The 17,086-nt window shown below is 45.6% G+C and overlaps 1 protein-coding gene across 1 annotated transcript in view; it reads left to right on the forward strand.

The window, feature by feature from the left end:
- EHD4 (EH domain containing 4) overlaps window positions 1-17,086 on the forward strand; it is a 75,531-nt gene that overhangs the window by 26,844 nt on the left and 31,601 nt on the right. The window contains exon 3 of the mRNA XM_031453255.2: window positions 3,752-3,849. Coding sequence (XP_031309115.1) covers window positions 3,752-3,849 — 98 coding nt within the window. The remainder of the gene's footprint in view (window positions 1-3,751; window positions 3,850-17,086) is intronic.

The raw sequence follows: 17,086 nt of genomic DNA on the forward strand, positions 1-17,086 counted from the left end.
CTTAAAGAGGAGGAAGGCAATTGACATGAAATGGAAAAACAAATATTTGGTAAACAAACATTTGTTGGGTCACGCAGAGACAATGGGACACAGAGAGGAGTTTTAACAAACAGATTTTGCAAGGTTCCTCCCTGTCTCCACACCTAGTTCATACTATATTTATCTCTGGTGACAGCTCCCTTCCTGGAAAGGTCCTCCATCTACATTCTTTAGGCAGTTATCAGGGAGGTCAGAGATTCTTCCTGAGTCTCTTGGGCCTTAAAAATAATCAGCCTAAATAAATCCTCATGCCAGTGAGGCACCTTTTCAGGGTGGCAAAATTTGCTCCCATCCACCCCAGTCTCCTCCTCTGTAGAGTGGAGGTGCCCAGCCCCACTGCTGAGGTCGTGGCCAGGGTTGAGTGAGTTAATGGAAAGTGCTTGGGACAGTGCCTGGCACACAGTGAGTGGTCAGTAGATGTTTGTGCCATTTTATTATTGCTGCAGCTACTGGATATCACTCCTCTGGAAATCAAATCACTATTAAGCTACTGCCTGGCTCCTTTAAAATGCTGATCATTGAATTGGAATGTTAGTGTTTAGAGGCGATTTTAAGAACTGGAATCCCCTTACCTCCTTGTCTTACTGTGCCCAGGACTGGTAGCAACTGGCCCAAGACCTTACAGCCCAGACCATTCCTTCACCCACCCGCTCTCTGCTACCCACTTCAGCCTTCCTTGGTTGTGGGAGTGACGGAGTGGGGGTCCAGTGTAGGGTTGATCCCCTCCTCCTCTCCTTTTATCAGAAAATAAAATATATCTAGTCAGCCCTGGGTGAGGGAGGTCTTTCATAAATCTTATGTGAGGCTCCTGGGCTGAACCAGCTCATGTCTGCATATCTCACGTATAAAGTTGAAGGCAAGCACAGATACATTTTGTGTTTGTTACAGTCACTCCGGAGGAAGTAGGAAATCCATCTGGGGACAGCAAATCTGTGCTTGGAAACATTTCAGCAGACACACATCAGCAGGGAAGGCCTCACCCAAGGCTGACTGTGTTATTTCGAGTAAATAACCCTGCTTTTCACCTTCCTTTTGTAGAACGTAAAAGTGAGACAGTATTGTTCTCACAGCATTGCACTGGGTTTTTTTCTGACTGGAGTATAACTATCGAAGAAAATGTGTGTGTGTGGTTCTAACCCCTAGAGTGTGAGCCACGGCCCCACATAGGAGTCTGAAAGCTGACCTGTGCTCTGTGCTCCTTTGCCCACCTCCCCAGCACCCCCCTCCCACATGCTGTGCAAGGCTGTGCAAAGTCCAGTTTTGCACACACAGCCCCAGTCACCCTGTCTTGGGGTGCCCCTGGAGGGCTCCCTTCTGCTTCCCTTTTTTCTTCCCTTCCTTCTCCCCCTCCCCCTCTCCCTCCTCCCCACCCCCTTTTGCCTGCAGTCATCCCTCCTGGCCCCTGGGGCTGCTCCCTTGTATGTTGTGTGGTGACATCACCACATCTGACCATCTTGCTTTGTAGTTCACACATTTAGCCCCTGCCGTCGTGTTGGGAGGCATGGGAGTTGCTGAAACCTTGTCTCTGCGCAGAGGGAGTGCATAGTTTATAAATTTTGAATCCCTCTCTTAACTTCTTACTAAGATCCAGGGGTTTTGTGGTTTGGAAAAAATTGATATTGAGTGTGAGTTTGTGGTTTCAGAAAAAGGTCAGCCTCTCACAGGAATCCTGTATGTGAAATAGTTTCACACATGTGCAGTTTTTTCAGCATTGCCAGATGTCTTGAGCCATCTGATAAAAAGGGTGGGACTATGATTAGAGACCGAATCATCACCAACAAGAAATGCGGTCCACCACAGATGTGCTCAGAACTCCATTCCTACCACCAAGTCTAGGGACCTGACTGTGGCATTTTTTTCTCTGTGAGCTTCCAAAGGCTGCGTAGTGATCCTGGTGAATTTATTCTCACAGATCTGCTATCTGTGTGTTGGGCAACGGGGTTTATAAAGGTGGAGAGTGTGGGAGGGGCAGGAGAAAATCAGAAATGAGGGGCTTCTTATAGATTAACTTGATCCTTTACTTTTAGTGTTACGAGGTTTTTCCTTTATGAGTTGAGTTCTATTCAACCCTGGCATCAGAAATCTCAGGGTGTGGCCCCCAGCCAGCCACGCATTAGCCGCACGACCTCGAAATGTCATAACTCCTCTGTGCTTCAACTTTTCCAACTGCAAAATTATAATATCACTCCTTCATCTTCCTGGGCTGGCTAGAAAATGTGGGAAAGAATGTAAGAGAAACTTGTCCTGAGCACCTTCAGTGGAAGTTCTTTTGAAAAGTCTGTAATTGCTCCCCTTGCTCAGGGCAGCCCATCCCGCCGGGCTGCGCTGTTGACAGGAGCCCACAGGAGCCCACAGGAGTTGGAGCGCTGTGAAGGCTGGGCAGGCCTCCCTCTCCTGCATTCCCGGCATATTTACTTTCTGAGTAATCCCACCAGCTCCACTGAATGGAAGAATTGAGCTTTCACCAAGGATTTTCAAACTTTCTGCCCCCACAGATACCGAAGTTAGCCAGTTGCAGTACAGGAAAAGGAGAGGCACTCTCCAGCTCCTGTGCAAAACAGACGCAGTGCCTAACAGAGATTCCACCCCCCACCCCACCCCACCCCACCCCAACCTGGACTCTCTTGCCTGGGGTGGAAGTAACAAAGCATTTACCTCTGCCACCCTAGAGTGACATAGTGTTAAAGCTGAAAGAACCTCGCCAGTCCCTGGTCCAAGCATCTCCATTTACACATAAAGAAACGGAGGCCCAGAGTGGGGAAGCCGTTGTCCAGGGTCCCAAGCAAGTTATTGGCAAAGGCTGAGCTGAATCTGAACCCAGGTCTGCTGATGCCCAGTCCACGGTTTTCCTGCACTTCACTCTGCCTCCAAGGCTGATGCCAGGGCAGCCGACTGGAGCCGTGGCAGAGGGATGGGGATGAGGAGGAGGAGGTGGTATCGTGGAAGTGATGGACCAGGGGGGAGGCTTGGAGAAGCTTGGCCAGGGCTCTCCCCAGCCCTGCCCTTTGTCCACTCTTAGGGCACTGAAGCACCTGGAGGGTTCGGGGTGTTGCCTGTGGGCGCTTGCCCCACCCTGAGCCTGGAGCCATTGCAAGCACCAGGCAGAATGCTAAGTCCTTGGGAGATCAGACAGTGAAAACAGGCCCTAGTACCTCCACTGTCACATTAGGGTGTGGGCGGGGCTGAATGGAGCTCGGTATACTCCAGCCCAGGGGCAGTGACCCTGAAGGAAGCATGGGGTTGATTCCCTGGAAGGAGAAGCCCAGGATGCCTGTCTGAGGAGCAGCGCAGAGGAGGGGCAGGTGAGGCTGATGGGCTTTGGAGTCACACTGACCTGGGTGTAAAGCTCAGCTCTGAGTGGCCCTGAGCAAGTTACTTAACCTCTCAGGTAAATGGTAATTTCTTCTTCATGATACTAATATGAAGAGCAAATGAAATGAGGTTTGTAAAATACCTGTGTTCAATAAATGCTAGCTAAAATAAAATTAACAGTAAGGGATCTGGTGGCAGGGAGCAGCCGGTGCCAGGCCACCCTCCCATACCTGCCTTGTGGACCAGCATCTGGTCTCCTCAGCACCAGTTGGGGTGCCATCAATCTCCAAGCCCCTGCTTTTCAGAAGATGTCAGGAGCTGGGAGAGGCCAAGGAGCTCCGAGGTTAGAGTGCTCCGCGACATGCAGGTTCTGATCCCACCTTTGATCCCTTTCTTCCAGATTCATGTGCTCCCAGCTGCCCAACCAGGTCCTGAAGAGCATCAGCATCATCGACAGCCCCGGCATCCTGTCTGGGGAGAAGCAGCGCATCAGCCGAGGTCAGTGCCCACCCCTAGCCCCCCTCCACCCGGGCAGAGGCTCTCTCTGATGTTGGCATTTAATTCCTTTAAACACTGTCATCTATAACCAGTACCCACCTCACAAATTTCAGCCTTTAAGAGGGGACCTATCACATTCACGCGGACACATGACCAAAAACCAAGGAGACTAGCCAGTCACAGAGCCCTCCCAGCTGCTCTTCCTCCCAACCCCACTGGCACATACTTACCCCAGTCGCCTCTGCAGCAGCCTTCCGTTGAGCGAGCCTTTATTGGTACCTGCTTGGCACGGTGCACTGTGCTGCACACTGTGGAAAAGACAGGTGCAGTTTCTGCCCTGGGGGAGCTTGTGTTCTCATGAAGAAGACTGATATTAGTTAAGTAATCACAGAAATAAATAGAAAATGAGAGCTGGGATAATCACTCTGCAATGGGGCCGTGTATCAGGCTGTAAGGGGTGTATCAGGCCTTGGGGTGTTGGGAAGGGCTCTCCAGAGAAGGTGACATTGGAGCCAGTCTGGAGGATGAACAAGAATGACCTAAGGGGAGCTCTGGGGTGGGGAAGGAGAGACCACATGGCATTCAGAGGAGATCTACAGAGAATAGAAAATGCTTATGAAGAACGGGGATGTCTGGGCTTCTTCAGCCCTCAGAATGCAAGGCTGAGGCAGTCACTGTTTCCAGACCCATGCATCGTGGTTAAACAGATGGGCCAGCCGTCTCCCCACCCTTCTGGAGAAAGGGGCTGTCAGGGGCAGCCCAGAGGACACAGTTTACTTACAGAGAGGAAATTCCTGACAGGGAGGGCCCTAGGATGGGTTCCTGTGGTCCTGGAGGCAGGTCAAGTTCCCTGTGCCCTGGCCCTTGAAACAAAGGACAGTTCCTGGAGGCTTTGCTGGGAAGGAGAAGGTGGTGGAGCGGATTGATTGCTGCTGTCGCTTCTCACTGATAACTCTTGACACCCCCTTGAATAGCAGCAGCCGGGGTTATGGTCAGACAGTGACCTCCCCAGAAGTACAGTTACACAGGCCCTGGGACACCCGGGAGCTGGAAAGCACAAGTCCCATGACACGGGTCAGGGAAGGGCTTCTGAGGTTATAAGCCCTCCCTTCTCAAGGCATTTCAGAAATGCTGGTTTTGCAGCATTACTGTACCTTCACCCTTTCGTTCAGGGACCTGGTGGGCCATTAGGCCTCCCCGAGGCCTCCAAGAACATTGTGCTCGTAGAAAAAGCCATAAATACCAATTATTAATGGCTGTCTCTAGCTCCTTAGAGGCTCTTTCCTATGCATACACAAAATACCATTTTTAACAGAAATGCGATTACCACGCACATTTTCTACAACATGATTTTTTGCAGTAACAGCTATCACGGACATCATTCTATGCCCATAAACTCAAATTACTTTATTCCTTTTAACAGCTGCTTAGGTTCTGTCAAAAGGATGTAACATTGTTTATTTAACTAACTTGTGGATATTGTGATGGTTAATAATTTTTCTCTCTTACATATAGTGCTACAGATTGACATCTTTTTTGTATCTTTACAACCTCAGTGCCAATAGATTTAGTTTCTGAGAGCCAATTTAGGATCATTTATTTGGCCCTATAAAAGTTGCTCTGCAAATAAAATGTTTTGTTTTAAAAGAAAAATAAAGCAAACCGCTTTTCCATAGCTTTTGCAAATCTGATGAAAGTATGCTAGAGATATATGTGGTTCTGTTAATAAATCATTCTTTTTGCCTCTAAATTTTAGGACCTCTAGATTTTAGCTTCTGCCTTATTCACTCCTTTTCATATTTAGGCCTTTGGCCAGTGTTGATCATCCATATTCCTCAGGGTTTCTCCTTGGCTTAGTAATTCCAAGTGTCCTTCAAACTGGGGTAGCTAGCATGGCACAATGCTCTCAGGATGCTTTGAAGACAGTTCTTTTTAACACTGTAATAACTGACTCATATCCTGGTCTGACTTACCATGACAGGTCCCCTTACTCAGTTCCTATGCCCAGAAATAGCACATATGGTTCCAACCAGTCTGCCAGTCCCTGCCGCACTGACAGACAGCAGCTGGTGGGGAAGGACCCAGGCCTGCAAACAATGACAGCTTCAGGCATTGCCACCAGGTCCCCAGGCTTGGGTACCATACCGTGTTCGGACACAGTTGGTGGTTGGATTCACTCAGTGTTGATAGTTTCAACACATCAACCCAAAGAATATATACTATTTTAAAGCTGCTTCAGCTTGAAGTCTTGCAAAGAGTGCTGCGTTCTCACACACACTCACACCTGCTTCCATCCCTCCACCTCCGGCTTATAAATCACAGCACCACCTTTGCCTTTATCTGTGTCAACATTGCACGTGACACACGTACCAACTGTGACCCCACAAAACATAGGAAAACATCTACCATTGCCTTTATTAATAGGGCTTTGCCTCCCTGACAGTGTCTGGTCTGTGAAAGAGGGAAGGTGGCAGCTGCTGCACCTCCTCCCTGTCCCTTTGTGCAGTTGATGGATTAACTCTCAGTAAGCAGAGACTCATCAGGCAGGCCCCTCTTATACATATGGCGCCTCCTTGAAGTGTGTCCCCATATCAACAATATGAGAACAGCCACCGGGTCTTGAGCCCTTGCTGTGTGTCTGCGCTGTGCTCTTCATTTAGGATTTGCTAACTTAAACCAGCAGGCAGTCACGCACAGACAGAAGCTCAGCCTTGACCAAAGAACCTCCTCACCCTCGCTGCTCTGGGAAAGCAGAGCCTAACAGCAATCATATGAATTCTTTCCCCAACTGCTAGGCGGATAGGCGACCAGGCTTGACATCTGGGGAGTGGACAGAGTGAAAGCTTTAACATGGTGCCACCTTTGAAGAGCAGGCTGAGAGGTGGAGTGCTTTAGGCGGTCGCTGTAGGCTGACGCTGCTGTGTAGACCCAGCCCACCCTCCAGCCTGCAGGGCTGTGCAACCCTGGCTGAGTGCACGCTGGACAGATGGTGCAGCTGCAGGAGGAGGTGATGAGCATGGGGTGATGCTGAGCACCCCATGGAGACCTGTGACTGCACCACACTCAGAGTTCTGCCCATCTGTGTGGGACAAGGCAGATGACAGTGGAGCATTGTGCTACTTTGCTGGTGGCTAAACGGGAAAGGAGGAGCCTGAACTGGGGAGCTGGCCTCATCATCACTGGCCACCCTCAGGTGCCCCCATGATTTTCCCAGGTCTCCTGGAGCTCTGGGAACCAGGTGGCCTAGTGAAGATATGTTTCCAGGTAGGAGTCCTGAACTTGGGCTTCAGTCCCATGCCTCCCCTCACCTGTGGCTGCCTCTCCCTTGTTCATTGTGCTTTCTCATGACATCATAAGCCTGGTTCCTTTTCACTCTGTGCTGAATAGAGGGGGCAAGTGTGATGACAAGGAGGACATGGTGTTTCACGGTCATTGCTCTTCTCTTTGCCAAAGTCATAGGTGACAAGAAAAAACACTTGACATTTCTACACGATGATTCGTATTTTCAGGAGTTAGGTTTTAGGTAAAACATGGCAAACCCGCTGTTACGTTAGAAGTGACCTCTACCAGTTAGAATGTGCATGGCCTTTGTGTCATCAGGACCTTAACATGGACCCTGCAGGTCAGATCCCTGCTCTGCGCTCCAGAGTAAAACAAGAACACATAGTCGTACACTGTTGGTGGGAATGTAAGTTGGTGCAGCCATTATGGAAAACAGCATGGAGATTCCTTAAAAACCTAAAATTAGAGTTACCATATGATCCAGCAATCTCACTCCTAGGCATGTATTTGGAGAAAACTCTGATTCAAAAGGATACATGCACCCCGATGTTCATAACAACACTATTTACAATAGCCAAGACATGGAAGCAACCTAAATGTCCATTGACAGATGACTGGATAAAGATGTGTGTGTGTGTGTATGTGTGTATACATACATACACAAGGGAATACTACTCAGTCATTAAAAGATGAAATAATGCCATTTGCAGCAACATGGATGGATCTAGAGATTACCGTAAGTGAAGTAAGTCAGACAGAGAAAGATAAATATCATATGATATCACTTATATGTATAATCTAAAAAAATGACACAAATGAACTTATCTATAAAGCAGAAATAGTCTCACAGACATAGAAAACAAATTTATGGTTACCAAAGGGGAAAGGTGGGGGAGGGATAAATTAGGAGTTTGGGATTAGCAGATGCAAACTACTATATATAAAATAAATAAACAACAAGGTCCCACTATATAGCACAGGGAACTATATTTAATATCTTATAATAAACTATAATGAAAAAGAATAGGAAAAGGAATATATATATAACTGAATATATATATATATTTATATGTATATATTCAACTGAATCACTATGCTATACACCATAAACTAACACAACATTGTAAATCAACTATACTTAAATTAATGCATAGTCAGCATTTGTGGGGAGTAAATGTTATCTAAATCTCCTCTTTGGAAGCGCTATAAATAAAACTCACTAGAGTAGTGGATTTTGGAGCAAATTTTAGCATACTACATATGGAAACCTGTTATCCTTCAGATGTTCCTTAGTTTAATTATAGTTAACAGAAAATCTTTAGGAACAAAAGGGTGAACTTAGATACTAAACTGTAGCTTTCTTGGCTGACATAGAGAATTCCCACCAAGCAGGGATAAAAGTGTTCCGATACATTTCTAATCATAATTTTATTCTTCTGAAGCAAGATCTATGTAAAATTCCTACAAACTTCTTGATTCTGTAGCCGGTAAAAGAATGACTGAGGTCTTAAGATTTTCTAAATTATGTTTGAAGTGGGTGGGTGAAATCTGACTAGGTTCACTCCTGAGAACATCCTTTGCCCTGATGATGGCATCCAGATCTTTGACCCTTTGTGACAGGAAAAGAGCACATTTATCCACACATCCTTATTTTCATTCCCAGTCTCTTATTATTCCAGCACCTGAACTGTTTGCTTCCTAAAATACTGTTTATGCCATGCTGAGCTGAAACATCCTCTAGGATTTATTCCTGGGCTCAGCATGAACACAGCTTCTGGTACAAAGCTTTGGGTCCTGGCTCCAATCACCACATCCCTGTGTGATGAGAAGACTATGGAAAAGTCTAATGTGGCAGCTGGTGACCTTGTCCATCTATTTAGCACATAAGCGTTTGGAAGGTGCTATTTTAGCAGGCAAGTAATTATTCCTGTGGTTTCCTGAAAACATGAGATTTTGTGTAGTCTTCAACAGACTTGACTTTGATAACAAAAATAGTATAATTTTTCTCTTTTAAAAAATGTTAATAACTCTAGAAGAAAAAAAACCTCTTGATCTGAGTTTTCCAACAGATCTACTGGCAGATAGGACTTAGGACCTAGGGCCAGCAGCTTTCAAATGAAAGTATGAGGGCATCTTCTGATGTGTAAGCCCTGCACATTATAAATCACTGAATAGAGCAGAAAAGACAGGGGGAAATAGAAGGGCAGAAATGTCCTGCTACAAAAAACAATCAATAATGAGAATGCATGAAACAGAAGGGATCTAACTGTGCTTCAGATAACATAACAGGCACTAACATTAGCTTCAAGATCATTGATTAGTGTCTTAACATTTACATACAGACATTCTTATGTCCTCCTGATTTTGGCACCAATTAAGGAAAGCCCTCAGGAATTAAAAAAAAAAATAGGCATCTAAATACTGACAGATACATGTGAGCAGGTAGTTTTTAAGGATCTGCCAACACAGAGGAGGTGCCCAAACACAATCACAAAAGAACTGACAGAAGGGGAAACCGGGCATGGAAATCCAACCGGTAATTATAAAAGGTGCCAGAAAAATAGTGACGGCGAAAACAAACTGTAACCAGGGAAGTATAAACACACCTCCTTGACACATTTGTTGAACTTGAAAGACAAAAGACCAGATTTTGAAGGCTGCCCAAGAAAGGAGAGAGAACATTCAGAGATGTCCCGATAAGATTGACTTCCCCTCCTGGGCTTTGGGATCCAGGAGGACTAGAGTGGAAAACACACATGTGCACAGGAGAAATCAGTCTTTTTCCCTAAAAGAACGAGAAGGCTTGGAACAGGATGTTAGCCAGGTTCAATGGCAGCAAAGACCCTTCTAAGAAGCACCTGGAGAGCTAGAGTGGGAGGCTTGAGAGGCCAGCAACTCCCAGGGCAGGGCAATGCCGGCAGGTGCAGCCTGTCCCTCGGGTAGACTGCATGGCCCAAGGCTGAGCTTCATGGAGAGTGACTCCTGGGGCCTGCTAGTGCCTGCTGAGTATCCCTGGAGTAAGAAGTCCGGGCCTTGCTTGGGTGGTATACAAATAAGAGTAGGAATAATAAATAAAGTGGGGTGCGAGGCAGCGCTGTCCCCTCCTTCATTCTGCTCACCACACAGTACAGACACAGCTCAGGACTGTTCCTCCTTCTCTGTCGCACCTCAGGCTGCAGTCACCTGAGCTCACTGGACATGGGGCCCTTAATACAGTTGCTGCTTCTGTCCTCACCTTCCCAGCCTATGGTTGATACAGTTTCTTTTATTTTTTTCCAGTTTTATTGAGATATAATTGACATACGGCACTGTATGAGCTTAAGGTGTGTAGCATAATGAATTGACTTACATTATAAAGAGATGACCACCATAGGTGTAGTGAACATCCATCATCTCCTACAGATACAACATCAAAGAAATAGGAAAAAATTTTTCCTTGTGGTGAGGACTCTTAGGATTTACTTTCTTAGCTTTCGTTTATAACATACAGCAATGTGAATTATATGTAGTGTGATACATTACACCCCCAGTGCTTATTTATCTTTTAACTGGAAGTTGGTACCTTTTGACTGCCTTCATCTAATTTCCCCTCCCCCATACTGGTGTTTCTTGATTTTTTTTGTTTTGTTTCTTGGGTTTGACCTTAAAACTGTTCGAGCTCTCTCAGCTCCTCTCCCTGTCATCTGTGGCTCCTCCCAGCATTAAGGCATCCCCCGGCTTCATCATCGTGTCCTTAGACCCTTGCCCTTGGATCCAGAAGTTGGGCAGACAGGACCCAAGGTGGAACCTTGAGGTATCCCAATAGAGACCGCCCTCTGGGTTGACAGCAGTTTATCAGTGAGCAAGCTCTGTCCAGATGCACTGAGCTCCCGTGTGCCAGGCACCGAGCTGGGACCTGGGACAGTAAAGAGGATCAAGGTGCCGCCCTGCCCTGGAGTTGCTGCAGCCTGGTGTGCCCATCCTGCCAGTGACTGGTGCACCAAGTTGTTCTAAAAGAAAGGTGTCCCCTACATAGAGAGTTATTACTTGTTCAGCAAACGCTAGGCAAAAAGACAGACACGATCAGTGCCTTTATGGGGGATTTACATTCTAATGGGAATGTTAGACAAGAAAAACAGGTGAACAAATGAATAAAATCATTGTAAGGAGTGGTGAGTACCAGATGAGGCACTGAGCTCAGTGAGAAGAGGGTGAGGTGGGAGGGTTACAGTCTTGGAAGGTGGGGAGCCTGCAGCTGAAAGTTCAGAAGGAGCCAGCCTCGCAGAGTGGGGCAGGTCAAGGTTTTGCAAATTTGGGCTGACTACATTGTCTATTCAGAAATTTTCCTCCTGATATATAAAAGAAAAATAAAACAATAGACATTCAAATACCAGGTATTCACACGTGGATTTCAGTTCCGGCATATTCATGTTTTTTTCCTGAGGTCTTTTCTATAACCTACACTATTCAGTCTGTAAACCAAGAATCAAACAAATTGCTGTCCTAGGTCCAGTCAAGGGATTGAAGTCCCTGTAGGCTGTCCTGTGTCGTGTGGGGGGAAGTGTGTGGACAGTGGAATTGGACCTCCTGGGTTCCAATTCAGCTTCGCCATTTACCAGCCGTGCAGCCTTGAGATGTGGTTAATCTCTGTGAAACAGGGTAATAATAGTAACTACCACATCATGTTGTTGTAACTGAGTTAATACCTAGAAATCAGAAAATAATACCCATCCTAGTACATAGTAAGTGCTCACTAAACGTTAGCTGTTTTTATTTCTTTTATCATCTCATCATGATTTTATTCATCATGTTGTTGTTACTGTTGAAGGCCAAAGAGTTTTCAAAGGCTGATTTAATCGGTCTTTATATTGGTTGATGTTGGTTTCTTGCCTCTTAATGTCTTGTGTCTCAGAGCAGGGAAAATTTTTGTCAGGTTATTTGCAACATGAAATTTGTTGTTCGGGGGCTGAATATGCTATTTTTGGCTAAGTGTTTCTATCTTTTCCCCATATATCTGGACCATTATGTGGATGATTAACTTTAAAATTTGAAATCATTTATCTCTCTGGAAGCAGAAAAGAGACAACACTAACTGATCATCTCATTTAAAAATATTTGATGGAAAAAGAATTTTAAATAATGGAGAGCTATTTTGTGTGTGTGTGATCTTTTTGGCATTCCTTTATTGGAGAAGTGATAGGGTAAAGATGCAATAGGTAATGTTAGGGGCACACTAGAGACTACTCGTTCAACACACATTTATACTGATTACCTACCCGGCATCAAGCACTGTCCTGGATGCCAGGATAGATGGACTTGTAAACAATCCACTCGGATCTCGTGCATTAATATGGAATTCAGGTCAAGAAGCTGGGGATGGGAGGTGGGCTGTCAGTGAAGCTGCTTCAAGAAGGGGCTCTTCTTCCCTTTTATAAAAATTTATATTTTCTCTCTCTTTTGAAACTACTCATTGGGTTTTTGATATGTTTACAGAGTTGTGCAACCATCACTACAGTCAATTTTAGAACATTTTCATCACCCCCAAAAGAAACCTTGTCCTGATTAGCAATCACTACCCATTCTCCGCCTCTGCCCAGACCCTGGCAACCACTAATCTACTTTCTGTCTCTGGATTTGCCTACTCTAGACATTTCATATAAATAGAATCATACAATGTGCGACCTGTGTGTCTGGCTTCTTTCGCTTAGCATCTCATGTTCAAGTTTTGTCTGTGTCAAAGCAGGTGTCAGGGCTTCATTCACTTTTATGGTTAAATAGCATTCCATTGTATGGTTTTACTATATTTTATTCATTCATGAGTTGATGGACATTTGGGCTTTGGGTTTGTTTTTTGTTGTTGTTGTTGGGTTTTGTTTTGTTTTGTTTTTGCTAATTTAAGTAATGCTGCTATGATCATTCATGTGTGAGTTTTAGTGAAAACGAGTGTTCTCTATTCTGTTGGGTATAAACCTAGGAGCAGAATTGCTGGATCATATGGTAACTCAATATTTAATGTGTTGAGAAACTGCCAGACTGTTTCCCAAAGTGACTGCATCATTTTATATTTCTATCAGCAGTGTGTGATGGTTCTAATTTCTCCACATCCTCATCAACACTGCCATTTTGATTAGAGCCATCCTAATAGGTATGAAGTGGTATTTCACTGTGGTTTTAATTTGCATTTCTCTGATGGTTAATGATATTAAGCATCTTTTCATGTGCTTTGTTGGCTACTTCTGTATCTTCTTTGGAGAAAGGTATATACAGAGCCCTTGTCCATTTTTAATTGGATTATTTGTCTTCTAATTGTTGAGTTTTAACATTCTTAATATGCCCTATGTACTAGTCAAACATATAACTTGCAAATATTTGTCTCATTTTCTTTTCACTTTCTTTATGGTATCATCTGAAGCATTAGAGTTTTTTATTTTAATGAAATCTAATTTAGCTATTTTAATTTTTGCTACTTGTGCTTTTGCCCTAACCCAAGCTCATGAAAATTCACTCCTATAGTCTACTAAGAAGATTATAATTTTAGCACTCATGTTTAGGTCGTTGATCCATTTTAAGTTAATTGTTGTATATGGTGTGAGATCAGGGTCCAACTTGATTTTTTTTTTTTTTTTTTTTTTTGCATGTGTATATCTAGTTGTCCCAGGACCATTTGATGAAAAGACAATACTTTCCCTGTGGAATTGTCTTGGCACCCTTATTGACAATCAGTTGGCTATAAACATGGAGGTTTCTTTCTGTCTGTCAATTCTGTTTCATTGATCTGTATGTCTGACGTTATGAAGCAGCTCTTCTTGATCAGAGACTCCAGGTGAATGGATGAGTTCATCAGCCAGCAAGGTCAGGGCCTTATAGGCTGGGGTGAGGATAAAGTGAGGTGATGATACGATGCTCTTACCACAGCACCTGTCTGCTGCACAGTCGAGGGAGAGACAGCCTGGCTTCCCTTACTATCGTTGTTCCCTCCCAGGCGGCAGAAAGAGGTGTGCGAGGATGGGAAGATGTGTGATCTCAGGGCCCTCGGGAGGAATGCAAGTTGTGCACGTGGCTGGGACATGAGTATGCGACAGGTGGGCACACATGTCAGGAGTCTGGGTTTTGTCCTGAAGGCTGCGTGGAAAACTGAGGGGTATAAGGTAGAAGATGACATGGTAGAGAATTCTGTAAGAATTCTGTGGAACATTTGTCCACACCATAGGTTTTGTTCTACAGAGTCTAGGATCATGAAGCCATTTTTATATTTAGAGCTTGAGCTCAATGACTTGTCTCTGAGCTTTATTTGAGTTTGGCAACAACAAAAAAGTGTGCACCCCCAGGGCCTGAGGCCAGCCTCTGATAACTTGTTGGCAGATTCTGTTTTCTGGCCAGAGCTAAGCCAGGCTGAGGTTGGGTTGCAAGGTCCTGGACATCACTTGCTTCTTGGGCCTCCAGCAGGAAATCCGGGTTTCTTTTTGTTTCGAGGAAGTTTGCTGACAAACACATTCATGGCTCCTTTTCCGCCGGTGCCACGGGAAATTCCACACCACGAGAGTGGCTGCTTCTGCCTCTAATGTGAGCGCGTCATCATCATGACTCAGAATGGCATTTGCTGAGCCCTGAAAGCTATTCTTAGTTTTTGTTAATACTTAAAATCCATACTTGATCATGAGAAATGACTGCTTCTACCCAAACTTTAAACCTAACTAGATTTTTAAATGAATACAAAATTTTTTAGTAGAGACAAAGGTAGTTCTCTTACTTTCCATAGAGAGCAGCTCATAATCATAAAACATTTCACAAACATTGGGATACAGAGATTAATCACAGAAAAGGCTTGCTCTTTACTTTTTTGGATGATGATAACAACAACAACAACAACTGATATTTACACAGTGCATTAAGTATCTTCCATGTATTATTGACTCATTTGCTCCTCGCAAAAGCTCTGCGACATAGGAACTCTTACCCCATTCTATAGGAGAAAAGACTGAGGCACAAAGAGATTATGTCCAGAGTCCTATAGCAGGTATGTTAGCTAGTCTCAAAAGACACTTTTTCGTCCTGCCACTGCCAACACCATGAACTGTGCCTCCCAGTACTTAAGCCCTGGTGCTGTCTCCTCCCCTTGAATCTGTGATGACATTCCAGCTCACTTTTTGATCAGTAGAATTCAGCAGAAGTGATGCTTTATGACTTTCCAAGTCCAAGTCATAAGAAACCCTAAAGGTTCTACCTGGATCTCTTGGCATGTTTTCTCTGGGAAAGCCAACTGCCAGCTAAAAAGTCTAACTACCCCAAGCCCACCGTATTGTGAGGGAAGCCCAAGCTCGTCAATGGAGCGGCCAGGAGGCTCCGGCTGGTCCAGCTACCCCAGCTGAGACATGAGTGAAGCCATTGTGGGCAGTCAGATCAGTTGAGCCTTCAGTGGTTCCAGCCTCAACTGCCATTTGACTCGCACCTCATGACAGACCCCAGTCAAGACCCACCCAGTTGAGCCAAGTCAACCCTCAGACCAGAGAAAATAATAAGTTGTTGTTTAAGCCACTAAGTTTTAAGGTAACTGATAACCAAAGCAGCTAGTAAGAGGCTGAGTGGGATTCAAACCAGACAGCCTGATTCCAGAGCAGATGCTGTTAACCCCAAGACACAAGGAGACAAACCAGGGAAACACCCCGACCCTGTCTGTCTGTCTCTCTCACACACTCACACGCACACACACTCTCTCTCACTGAGAAGACAGCACTGGGGAAGGATACCACATGGGGTAAGTTTCCATATAATTGACACTTTTCTCCTACAGACACCAAACCTCCTGGGTTTTTTCCTTTAGCGATTTTTGATAGCAATCTTTGGGAAAGGTAGTACACACCAGCCTGCATTCTCATTCAAAGGATAGTAGAAAGGGGAAGAGGTTTCCTTACATTGAAAGCCTGCCCTACGCCACGCTCTGCTAGTCCTCCTGGTCCCTTGCTTAAGCATTTACCACGTGTCAGGTACCAGGCACTCTGGTGTTAACAGCACCCGGATAGAGCCTGTTGCTGCCTTCTTGGAGCACTGGGGTGAGATGGGGCGGGGGGCGGGTAGACGGATGAGCTAAAATACAAAACAAATGAGGTTGAAACGAAGACTTGAAGGAAACAAGCGGAGTGCCCCAGCAGGGGTGGCCCTACTTTAGGTGGGTAGTGAGGGGAGGTCTCTGTGAGGAGGTGACTTTAGGCTCAGACCCACAGAATGAAGGGACAGCCTGGCAGGGAGTTGAGGGAAGGGCATTGCAGGCAAAGACCTGAGGGAAGGTAAGAGCTGGCAGGTTCAGGGAAGGCTGGAGGCTGGGAAGTGGTAGGCAGTGGGGTCCGGAGGGCCTGCTGGTAGGAGCTGTTGGCTTTAGGGAAGCACACCAGGTTTATTGTGAGAAGAACAGGGATTATCTTTGTTAACCATCTCCTTACCCAGAATGATCTCTGTGAACATCCAGGTGTTCCCATCCTGGGCAGTCACAGATCCAGCCCTGGCTCTGCCACTGTTTCCGTGCATTCATCTGCTTGGTTGGTTTTCTCTTCCCTTGATGCCAGGTTGTCGCTGTCATTTTTTCTTCTGTCCTACCTGTTCTCAGGTCCCCTCTCCCCTCCACTCCCTTCTGCCCTGTGAATGAGGCACTGAAGCCTAGAGCCACAAGTCTTAGGCTCCAGGGAGCTGTTAATATGCTGTTCCCTGGCCTCGAGCACAATTTGGGGGATGTGGAGTGGGACCCAGAAGCTGCCTGTCCAGGGGTTCTGGTGCAGGGTGTCCCCACTTTGAGGAATCTGGGGTAGCACCAAGCCTGTCCCCTCCTATGTGCTCTCCCACCCCCACAGCAAATGAAAGAAAAGATGATCACAAACTTGGAAAACCTACCAAAATGGACTTGAGCTGTGTCCCATGTTCCGTTTCACCAGTGTGAATGCTGCCCTCTCAGAGAACAGGTTGGAGGATGTAAGTGGTGGGGGTG

This window comes from Camelus dromedarius, chromosome 5, assembly GCF_036321535.1.
Source record: "Camelus dromedarius isolate mCamDro1 chromosome 5, mCamDro1.pat, whole genome shotgun sequence".
NCBI classification, from domain to species: Eukaryota; Metazoa; Chordata; class Mammalia; order Artiodactyla; family Camelidae; genus Camelus; species Camelus dromedarius.